The sequence below is a fragment of the Thalassophryne amazonica genome, chromosome 18, assembly GCF_902500255.1.
Source record: "Thalassophryne amazonica chromosome 18, fThaAma1.1, whole genome shotgun sequence".
NCBI lineage: Eukaryota > Metazoa > Chordata > Actinopteri > Batrachoidiformes > Batrachoididae > Thalassophryne > Thalassophryne amazonica.
The window spans coordinates 24275494-24287748 of NC_047120.1; the positions used below are offsets into that span (position 1 = coordinate 24275494).

The 12255-nt window shown below is 38.0% G+C and overlaps 1 protein-coding gene across 1 annotated transcript in view; it reads right to left on the reverse strand.

The window, feature by feature from the left end:
• LOC117530552 (calcium-activated potassium channel subunit alpha-1-like) overlaps window positions 1-12255 on the reverse strand; it is a gene marked incomplete at its 3' end in the record, with an annotated part of 158068 nt that overhangs the window by 111166 nt on the left and 34647 nt on the right. The window contains exons 6-7 of the mRNA XM_034193446.1: window positions 7022-7113; window positions 42-152 (exon numbers count right to left, since the gene is read on the reverse strand). Coding sequence (XP_034049337.1) covers window positions 42-152; window positions 7022-7113 — 203 coding nt within the window. The remainder of the gene's footprint in view (window positions 1-41; window positions 153-7021; window positions 7114-12255) is intronic.

Sequence of the window (12255 nt, forward strand, 5' to 3'; positions counted from 1 at the left end):
TTGAGGGAAGTTGGAATGGAAGAAAAAGGTTTTGCACTTACTTATGGAGAAAAACAATTTCTACATTGACATCATCCCTGTCCTTGTGTAGGAAGTCTTTAAGGAAGTTGGACACACTCTCAAGTGTTATATGACCGCAGACCACGATGTGCCTAGAAAACGAGGTTCAGAATAATCATGAAGGCAAAATGTAGACAAAAATGAATGCATAAACAAATCACTGTGTCTCTTTGCCGTTATAACGCGCTACATGTGAGAGGGACGTGACAGAAGTGACATCTAATAAGTACCTCTGTGTTCAAGTGATTTGTGGGAAATAATAAAAGGTATGTCATTCCGGGACGGATGTGTTACGTTTGTGCCATGGAGTATGGGCTGAATGAGGTCAGAGGGCATTCTGGATTTCACATTCAGATTGTAAAGGATCAGCATTTGGATGAGGAATTACAATCGGCTCATGGTCAATCTAAATAACCACAAAGGAAATGCAGTTCAAACAAGGTGATCAGAGATGGAAGACTTCACCCCATTCACACAACTAGTAGAATATAACAATTATCAAAACCATTTTTATCAAATAATTTATGAAAATTAAAAAAAACTATTTTTTCTATTCGCCCTATTGACATATCCCATAATCCCTTGCATGCCAGAGAGTCGCTGCAGTCAACAACATATAGAGAATCAACACGATGACAGTTGTAAATGAGTATTATACTACAAAAATGTATTTTTTATGCTTTTTGTCATGTTAATAAGCAGTGTTGCCACAGTTACTTTGAAAAAGTAATCCAATTACTGATTACTGATTACTCCTTGAAAAAGTAACTTAGTTACTTTACTGATTACGCAATTGGAAAAGTAACTAAGTTAGATTACTAGTTACTTTTTTAGTTACTTTCCCCAGCTGCCGACAACAACCTTTCTGCCACCTCAACATGACAATGATACCTGTTTTGCCAAAACTCACTTTATAGTCACCCTTTCTTGATTTCAATGAAAATAAATACTTGTTTTATAAAAAGTAAAATAATGACCTCTTTCTTGACCTCATATTTAACTGTTGACAGCACTGTAACAGTAAAACTTGCAATTTCTAACCTACATTGCTTATAAATGTAACTATGAAATTCATTCTAACATTTTTCTAACATTTAAATTCTCTCTAAACATTTTACTTGTCGAAATTATTATTATTTTAAGTAGTATTAGTAGTTGTAAAAAAAGGCTTCAAAACTGGACCTTTAATCTAGGGGTGTTGTGGGGGTGGGGGGGGCACATCCCTGCCCCACGCCCCCATTCCATCTGGATTCGCCCCTGCTTTGGCGTTTGAGCACAAAGAATGGATAACATTTATTTATACAGAAAACATGACCAGATTTACAGGTAACAAGGTTTTATTGCGTTTTCACATCATGTGGTCCTCAGAAAGAGAGATTAGGTGCATTTGAGTGGAAAATAGCGTTAGTCGTTGACGCGTCGCGGAGGATCAGCTGTTTTTAATGAGCAGATACGGAGCGGCTCGGAGAAAAAAAAAGCATAAAAATGTCTTTGTAAAGCTCAGTGCAGGTGTACTGTTGTCACCACGCTTTAAGAGGTGAGGACAAGTCGTAGCTGTTGCAGAAAACCGCGGATGAAAAGCTCACAGCTCGCTTAAAGTGTGTAGTTCAGTTGAACCCCGACCTCCTGCCCACGAACCAAGTTTAATGCTGCTATCGACCCACAATGCTAAAATAATAGTAACGCACAGTGACTTGGAGAAGTAACTTTAATCTGATTACTGATTTGGAAAGATTAACGCGTTAGATTACTCGTTACTAAAAAAAGTGGTCAGATTAGAGTAACGCGTTACCGGCATCACTGTTAATAAGAGACTGCTGCATGATACCCTGAAAACATGCTAAAACAATTCTAACAAATAATCTGTGTCTGTTACGTTTAATCTGCGTGGAATTTAATAAACACAAACCGAATTTTGGACATATTATATATATTAGTCTGGAACAAAGAGGACAAACAGTGTAGTAAAGAACAATAATCAAGACGTTAAAGAGCAAGCTTCACTTTCTCCCAGAACGACATGATCAGGAAGCGATTGTAGCTCACAGCAGCTCCCACTGAAAATAACAGAGAGACAGCCTGTGATTCTCACATGTTTACATAAAATAAACACAATAACAACGTTTATAAACCCAGAGAATATATTCACAAGAGTTTTAGGCACAATATAAAAATAGTTTTATGTTGCGATGTTAATGCTGTTGTCCGTGTGCAGCGGTTAAAGTGCAGCGTGATCAGAGCGTCTCAATGCAGTTCTCAGTGTTACTGAGATCTCGCAGCGTGGTGACCTCTCTGAGGTTTTGTGGGATTTGAAACGTCAATAGGGGGAATTTTAAAAAAGCAAAAAACAAATCACAACAGGTTCAGTGACTCATCTCACAACATATCACCCACATTGGTCAACTGTTGATTATATTTCCTCAATAATGCATCATCAGGCAGTATACAATCTGATTGGTTAATCGTGTGAGATTTCAGACCGTATAATATCAGGGTAACGTGGCAAAATATTTGACCATTTCACATTTGAAAATGTGAAATGGTCCGCACCGTAACCGCTCTTCTGATGAGATGTCATTCCTGCCGAATATCATTCCTGTCCTCCGTGCACTTGTGCAGTATTGTTGGGATGCGGAACTGTCGATTTCTGCGACAAAATGGGTGAATTTAAGGTACAATACAAAAGTACTGATGTGGATTCTGATACAGAATTACCGTTTCACAAATTTGATGGATTTTCACATTTGATAGATTACTCTGACTAACCCTGACTGCTATTGGAGTGACGCTGCCTCACGGTAAGCCTCGCTGACTGAATTACCTACAAAAAAAAACCTTGCAAACAATGGAACTGGATTAGAATGGGAATAACCCTGTTGTGTCTCATGTTTTGCAGACGTTCATGCTGTTACACGGTCGCAAATATCTGTAAAACTCCTTTTCACTGTAAGCTCAATTTGCAGCCGTATTACAAACATGAATGCCGGCAAACCATCAGACACAACAGGGTTATTCCCCATTTAGCAGATGGGTGAGTGAGTCCATCCAGGCCAGATTTTGTAGACAATTACTCAAAAAGAGCATGTGATATGATCTTGTAACTCAACAGATTAATAGAACACATAATAAGGATGAAGGGATCAGACAGCAGTTAAATTTAATGCAGCCCATCAATTAAAAAGGCAACTTTGTTTTGCCTGTGTAATATCCCATAAACATGTATGCCACCTGCTGACTGTAGTACATTACTTCACCTGTTGGCCACTATGTGAAGGGTTCATGTGGACACAGACCATATCTATGCAGAAATGGGAAATTAATTTCATACGACCTTTTGGAGAACTATGCTATGGTTTTTCAAGCACATCACAATAATCGAGATATTGAAAAAAATAATTATCCTGTTCATAGAATCATACTATATATATATATATATATATATATATATATATATATATATATATATATATATAATTTGTGTGGTTAAAATGATTTATTATTTATTTATTGTTGTTTATTATTTATTTATTATGATGCTACTTGGTATTTTAAAATGGTAAATGGACTGCAACTATAGAGCACTTATCCACTGAAGTCAGTGCTCAAAGCACTATAAAATAACGAATAAAATTCATGCACTCTCATACATATGCACGCACGCACACATATAAATGCTGCCACGTTCTTCTCCTGACAACTCCCTACTAATGAAGATTGCACACGGAATTCTAGGGATGTCACAGTCAAGATATATAACCCCACTAAAATTCATTTAATATTAGGTATGTGCAGATACCAAGGCCCAGTCCCACTTTTGTATTTTCCTCAATGCTGCACTTGCACAGCGCACACTGCCAGAACATTAAAGTTAATCCATGAATATGCTTCACAAATAAACAGTTCTGCAATGCAAGAATAAACTGCCTTCAATCCATGCTGTTTATGTTTGTTTATTTATTTTTTACAAAATAACAGTATAATATAAAAATTAACATTTTTATATGGCTTATCAATTCCACTTTGTGCAACATTTTATGAGTAAAACTACAACACTCATGGCAGTATCGAGTGAAAAACAGATGAAAAGCTGGTGTCTTTGTTGTACTTGTTAAAATGCATTATTACTATTATTATTTTGTTGCTGTTTTTAAATTCAAATGTCTTCAAAACACGGAAACAGTGACAAGAAAAATACATGGAAAGCAGTACCTGAGCAGCCAGTAAAAAAAGTGTATCACATGTGCCATTTGTCAGAAGCACATTTGGAGTAGAGTTGAAGTGAAGGAGAGTAAAAATATGCTTTTAAATCTTGCAATATGGTCCAACTGGAACCAGAAGCAAGCTAGCTGTTTATAGAACAGCGCTTATGAAGTGGAGTGGGACAGAACGTGTATGGCTCATGTAATTTTTTTTTCCAATACCAATCAATCAAAAAAAAAAAAAAAGCTTGATCAACCCTGTTTGTGATTACTGTGATCTGATCTGATCATCACTACTGAAAACCACATTTATAAAGAAACATTAGAACACTTCAGCCTTTTGCACTATGCTGTTAATGTATTTAAGAGTCCTTAGTATCACAAGTACACAAGACATATCAAACCAAAAGCTTAAACAAACGCTACAACGTATCACAATCTGATTATTTAAGAGTGGCAGAGCTGTGCACATGAGAGGTGGAGCTGCATGTTTTAGCTGTGATGGTGAAGGTCAGACTGAAGATGGAGGCCAAAAAAGTTTACTACCAAAGCAGTAGGGGACAGAAGTGACAAAACAGGGAACCACAAAAAAAAACAAAAAAAAAACACAAGGCAAGCAGCAGCAAGCGGGAGCAGCTACCACATGTAAGGTCGGTCTGCTACACATAAAACCTGAATTCAAGTCTTTATTCTTTTATTGCATTCAAGACAAGTCATGTCTGAGAACAGGCGCTGGTGCTGCACTTTGCTGCACCCACAACACCACAGAACCACCTTGGGTTCTGGATGTCAACCATCCAGGCAGACAACCGGTCCAATCCCACATCTCTAAAACAACCATCTATCTGCCACAGCCAGGTGAAACATGGACATCCCCTTGGTCTTCTCCAGCTACTCTGGTCTCCTTATTCCAGTCACCAAAGATTACATGTTTTTTGGATTATTTTGTCTGTTGTTTTAATTCCAAGACTTTCATTTATAGTGTAGAGCAGGTACTGTAGCTCTGTATGGTTAGCAGTTGGACTGCCAATATGTAGACCTGAGTTTGATTCCTGGTCACCTTACTTGTTTGTGTAGATGGAGAAGTCTGTAACTGCATTGTCTCAGTCCACTCAGCTGTAAATGGTACTGGTCTTGGATGTGGAAGTAACCTGTATCAGATTGGTGTCCCATCATACACTCTCAGGCACTTCACACTATGACACCAATGAACCTTGGGCTAGAAGTCCAACCTCAGGAGATGTTCGTCTGATACAGGTGCTGAGGGCCACTTATGCCAGTACCTGTCTCTGGATATCATGGAGTGAAGGCTATGAGAGTCTACAGCTCTCCCTGGATGGGACATTTGTCCATTGCAGGTTACTTTTCCCAATCAACATAACCATTTACAGAGAAATGGATGAAAACGATGCAGTCAAAGGTCCAATCCCAATACTCTCCGGTCACCCTACTACTTCACCCTTTCCCTACATTTTGTACGTGCAAAATGAACTGTCAAAGGGAATTTTCTTATTCAAGGACAGAGACAGGTATGAATCAATCGCTTATCCTGAGCTCTTCATCTTTAATCCATGGATCTTGGGGATCATCACTATAATCCTAAACCTTTTATAGAAGCAGTTGGATGGAGTCTAAATGTTCCTGCTGTCTGTTATTTTTATACCACTGCATGCACTTTTAGCTTGTTTTTAGCTGTTGATTACTGTCATAGAAACAAAACAGGCATATAGTGCTTTTTTTGTGAAAACTTTGGGAGAAAGCACTACATAGTACCACAACACTTTTCTGCGAGGAAATGAATGCTATATAAGCACAAGACCTATGCACCTGAGAACTTATGATGCAACATTTAAGGTCATGGTAATAAATGCGGCAGAGTATTCAAACAACTCTCAAGCAGCCATGAAATAAAGGTGTGACAGAGTGGAATGCTGGAAGATGGCAAGTACAAGAAGACCATCTTAAAAATGCTAATCGTCAGCAATTGTCATAGAAACACCTCTTCCAAGGCATTCAGTATGTCAGGATATTATTAAATATGCTTTGATAAATTTTGTTTTAATAATAACAATAAAAACAAAAGATTTGTTCTTCAGAAAGTTTCCAAAAATATATCTTAAAAAGAGGGTCAACTTACTATAAATCAGGGTCATCTAATATTCAGAAGTATTTTTTTCTATAGAACAGTGATCGCTTTTATTTTTGAGGATACAGGCAGTTTTTTCATCAGTTTCGTTTATTTCCAAAGTGTAGGTTTGGCGGCCATCAATATCACTGTTGTTGGTTTTTAATACATTTCCTTAAAATTAGATATTCATAATATATTACAAGACAAAATGACATTAGCACTTGTTTAACAGCGAAGGCAGGTTGCACACATATAAAAGCACAAGTATGCAGCAAACATGACACATTATGGCCAGTTTATTCAGCCAACGTGAGACTTTAGTGGTGACGGAAATTATTGTATTTCAAAAAAACAGCATTATCTGTTTTAGAAAGGTCACCTCTGTATTAGAGGGCCACTACAGTCACACAAAACCACACCATTAAAAGTTTGCCATTTTCATTTGACAGACTTACTTTCTGCCTCTGGTCGAGTTATAACTCCCTCCATATTTCTTCCGATTAAGGATGAGAGCAGCAATTTCTGGCACGTAGCGAGCAAACATGGCCTACATGCATGAAAAAGAAAAAGAAAAAAAGGCATGCAAAGAAGGTTCTACTGCGGCGGAGGCAGTAGAGCCTCCAAGAATACTTACTTTCTCCCATTAACTGCACTATAGGAACCACCGTATTTCTTGCGGTTTCCTATTAACTCTATGATTTCAGGGACGTAGCTCGCAAACATGGCCTAAGGAGAAGATAGGAGACAGAAGAAGAGACTAAAAAAAGACAAGCCAGAGAAGGCCAGGCCTTCTAGTTCAGGATAAGTCTGAAGGACAAATACAACCCCTGGCAAAAATTATGGAATCACCGGCCTCGGAGGATGTTCAATTGTTGTTTAATTTTGTAGAAAAAAAGCAGATCACAGACATGACACAAAACTAAAGTCATTTCAAATGGCAACTTTCTGGCTTTAAGAAACACTATAAGAAATCAGGAAAAAAAATTGTGGCAGTCAGTAATGGTTACTTTTTTAGACCAAGCAGAAGGAAAAAAAATATGGAATCACTCAATTCTGAGGAAAAAATTATGGAATCACCCTGTAAATTTTCATCCCCAAAACTAACACCTGCATCAAATCAGATCTGCTCGTTAGTCTGCATCTAAAAAGGAGTGATCACACCTTGGAGAGCTGTTGCACCAAGTGGACTGACATGAATCATGGCTCCTCAATTGAAACAAAGGAGAGGATTATCAAACTCTTAAAAGAGGGTAAATCATCACGCAATGTTGCAAAAGATGTTGGTTGTTCACAGTCAGCTGTGTCTAAACTCTGGACCAAATACAAACAACATGGGAAGGTTGTTAAAGGCAAACATACTGGTAGACCAAGGAAGACAAGACAGAAAACTTAAAGCAATATGTCTCAAAAATCGAAAATGCACAACAAAACAAATGAGGAACGAATGGGAGGAAACTGGAGTCAATGTCTGTGACCGAACTGTAAGAAACCGCCTAAAGGAAATGGGATTTACATACAGAAAAGCTAAACGAAAGCCATCATTAACACCTAAACAGAAAAAAACAACGTTACAATGAGCTAAGGAAAAGCAATCGTGGACTGTGGATGACTGGATAAAAGTCATATTCAGTGATGAATCTCGAATCTGCATTGGGCAAGGTGATGATGCTGGAACTTTTGTTTGGTGCTGTTCCAATGAGATTTATAAAGATGACTGCCTGAAGAGAACATGTAAATTTCCACAGTCATTGATGATATGGGGCTGCATGTCAGGTAAAGGCACTGGGGAGATGGCTGTCATTACATCATCAATAAATGCACAAGTTTACGTTGATATTTTGGACACTTTTCTTATCCCATCAATTGAAAGGATGTTTGGGGATGATGAAATCATTTTTCAAGATGATAATGCATTTTGCCATAGAGCAAAAACTGTGAAAACATTCCTTGCAAAAAGACACATAGGGTCAATGTCATGGCCTGCAAATAGTCCGGATCTTAATCCAATTGAAAATCTTTGGTGGAAGTTGAAGAAAATGGTCCATGACAAGGCTCCAACCTGCAAAGCTGATCTGGCAACATCAATCAGAGAAAGTTGGAGCCAGATTGATGAAGAGTACTGTTTGTCACTCATTAAGTCCATGCCTCAGAGACTGCAAGCTGTTATAAAAGCCAGAGGTGGTGCAACAAAATACTAGTGATGTGTTGGAGCGTTCTTTTGTTTTTCATGATTCCATAATTTTTTCCTAAGAATTGAGTGATTCCATATTTTTTTCTCTCTGCTTGGTCTAAAAAAGTAACCGTTACTGACTGCCACAATTATTTTTCCTGATTTCTTATAGTGTTTCTTAAAGCCAGAAAGTTGCCATTTGAAATGACTTTAGTTTTGTGTCATGTCTGTGATCTGCTTTTTTCTACAAAATTAAACAACTGAATGAACATCCTCTGAGGCCGGTGATTCCATAATTTTTGCCAGGGGTTGTAGTATGTGCAGGAAAAGACTTAGGATCATTCTGTTAACAGGGGAAAAAATAGTGAAGAAAATTAGAAAATCATTGGTCATCAATGACATAAGAAATCGGTGTCAATGTATCCTGAAATTACGAGTTACATTAAAAATACGAGGTCAAGTAAAGACACTGAAAGAAATTAGATGATCAGGCTGCTTACTGACATCAGAAGTAAAGAAAATAAATTACATGATGAGTGGTATGTCAGTGAGACTGATTTGTTTAAGAACAGAAAGAGGAAAAAGTCTTTTGAGCCATGTTTTGTCCAACAAACACATGGTGGGATGATTTTAATGACCAGTCATGAGATTTCCCCATGGATCCATGAATATCTGAGGGCCCCTTCACACATAGTGCGAAGTTGGTCGATTTGCGCACATTGACAGGCTACCTCAGGTGAAACGGATCGTCAGATCATGTCTGTCCTGCAGCACGCCGTCCACAAGACGCGTGTCGGGCCAGACATGCGCGCAGGGCCGGTTGGACATGCTGCTAACAGATGTGGACATAAGAGCACTCTGCTTCATTTTATGACTGTACATCTGTGACCATGGGTCATCCTCAGAGGAACATACGGGTCATACTTGTATTGTCCACTTGATAAGAGGGATTCAACAACATGTCGTGTTTTTATGTGGTGTGTAGTTTTATTTTTTCTTAAATACATCCATGTCCTTTTTGATATCAGGCATTTTCCCGCACCTTTTACAGAACAGCAATGGTAGCTCAGTGCCAACATTTTCTGGCTGGCAATCAGAGCTTTTGGAAATTGCAGGTTCGAATCTCGTGGGTGGCATGTGTTTTTTTTTTATTTTCACAGCAGCTGCGCGATGTGTAACCACATCACGCAGCTGCTCGCACTGTGTTCCCGCGTGCACGAAACCATCGCAGCAGCATCATTCATGCCTACCCGTTGGCTCAATGTTTTCATGGTTCACTCATACAAGCTGTTCGTCTGTGATTTGCTCTGATTTGTACTTATTCGTACTATGTGTGAAGGGGCACTAAGTAACGTGTTACCAGCATCACTGTAGACAGGTGTGTGTCTTTCCAAATCATGTTCAAATCAATTGAATTTACCCCAAGTGGACTCCAATTAAGTTGTAGAAACATCTCAAGGATGATCAGTGAAAACAGGATGCACTTGAGCTCAATTTTGAGCTTCATGGCAAACGCTGTAAAAACTTATGTACATGTGATTTCTTTGTTTTGTTTTTTGTAGTTTGTTTGTAGTTTTTAATAAATTTGCAAAAATCTAAATAAAAAAAATCACATTGTTATTTTGGTGTATTATTTGTTGAATTTTGATGAAAAAATTAATTTCATCCATTTTGGAATAAGACTGTAACACAACAAAATATGTAAAAGTGAAGTGCTGTGAATACTTTCCAGATGCACCGTATAATTTAAATACTTTTGTGATGAAAACTGATGTGGGCTTGAAAAAATAAAAACAAATTACTGCAGTTTTCCTCAACAAAATAACCCCTCCACATTTTTTTTCCCACAAAGATTTTCTTTGTCTGCAAGGTTAAGTAATTAGAAAAAGTGTTTTGAGGTAAATGCTCATAAAGAGATTAGAGTTTACTAGAGTTTACGAGCATTTACTGGTGTGTTTGAGTGAGGACCTGCAACTAACAGATGGTGCAGCCTCAGAGCAGAGGCAGACCATGTGATGTTCTCTGGCCTCTAGGTTTTGCTATGAATCAGATATCATCTAGAGGGGAGAACCATTATACAGATGATAATTTGTTGTTTCAGGAAGTGGTCAGATTAAGTCTCTGTGAGGTTCCGTTTCTGACTGATTAATAGAAATATGGTGAAAACTACACTTAGACACGTCAGTGTGTTCATGAACCCCATAGGGTTAAATGGATGTGTGTTATACAAACATTCACCCACTGTACGGTTGTTATGAATGGGAAAACAAGGTGTCCGGATGAAAACTATTTTTGTACCCGGTTGAAAATATGTTTCTTTGTGCTGTAAGGTTGGAGATTTTTTGGACCCAGCCTTAAGTGGCCATTCAGGGAACTACAAGCTTTGGCATTTCTGTGTTGGTTTCATTTTTCAGCACGAGAGGCTGCCACTTGAGTAGGACACCTGTCTCATACAAACTCAGATATTCATGGATCTGCAGGGAACCCTCATGCCTGAATAATGCAGCCAAAGGGGCAAATAACATCAGTGTGTATAATACTTTCTGAAAAAAGTGTCCATGGTTTAGTTCATATGACACAAAAGTCACTTTTATGTGATTTAAATTTGTTATGCAGGAAAATATGCAGGAGAAACTGTTATTCCGCTTTCACACAAACAGCCACTAAGTGGTCTTGTTTATGAACAATTTGTAAGGTGGTACAATGGAAGTGTTTGTTACACCTGAGTTGAGTGGGAACACAGGCACGGGACTTTCGGTTTGTATTTGTCCATCCTGTCCAGGTTTGTCTAAAACAATTCAGTTTTGATCAGACATGGACTAATCTTTATGTGATAAATGACAGTCAGCCAAGGACATGGATAAAAGGTAAGGTCACAGGCCAAGGTCATAATTTTGACCCAGTGCTTATGCATGGGTGCAATTTGGTGGGGGATAGGGGGGACATGCCCCCCACACACACATTTTCAACCAGGGGGTACAGAATATGGTATGCCCCCCCACCTTCTGACATATATATGTGTACTTGAAACATGCTATGTCAGTCTCATGTGCAAACCATGTCAGAATAGTATCTTTGTTTCTGCAAGTTTGTATTTTTAGCAGCATTGACTTGTTTACAACACCTGTTTCTTGTTTGTCACATTCAGAGTTTTCTGGGACTGCATTTGCCCAGATTTGAAACCAAAAATAGTTGCCTCTAGGGACTAGTGTCTACATATAAGTATCAATGGACATATACTAATTTACTAAATTCTGAAAGTTAGAAAAGGAAATCAGAAAAGCTATCTGGGACCTCAGAAAGCCCATCTGCAATTATTGCTTGATCTCCAAAATCAGTCTATGCAAGTGAAATTATGTTCATTAGTGCCACTTGGAAAATTTAATTCATGATAAGTAATTTATCCTAAACTTATGATCTGTTGTTTTTTCAAACTTATGCAAAAACAAATATTGAGAAAAAAAATACAGTATGCGATAGTTAATAATTATAAAGAGCCTGTTCTTTCATATTTATGAATACATTTTACCACATTGCAGTTGTTTTTTAATGAAAACTCAACCTATCATTCTTTTTGAGTTCTACACATGTGGTGATACCTTATTTACACCAGGATGTTAATAAAATCATTGCTGGCTATTCTCAGAATAAAGTATTTATATCCACAGTTTCAAATTGCATAAGTCAAATGGTGTCCA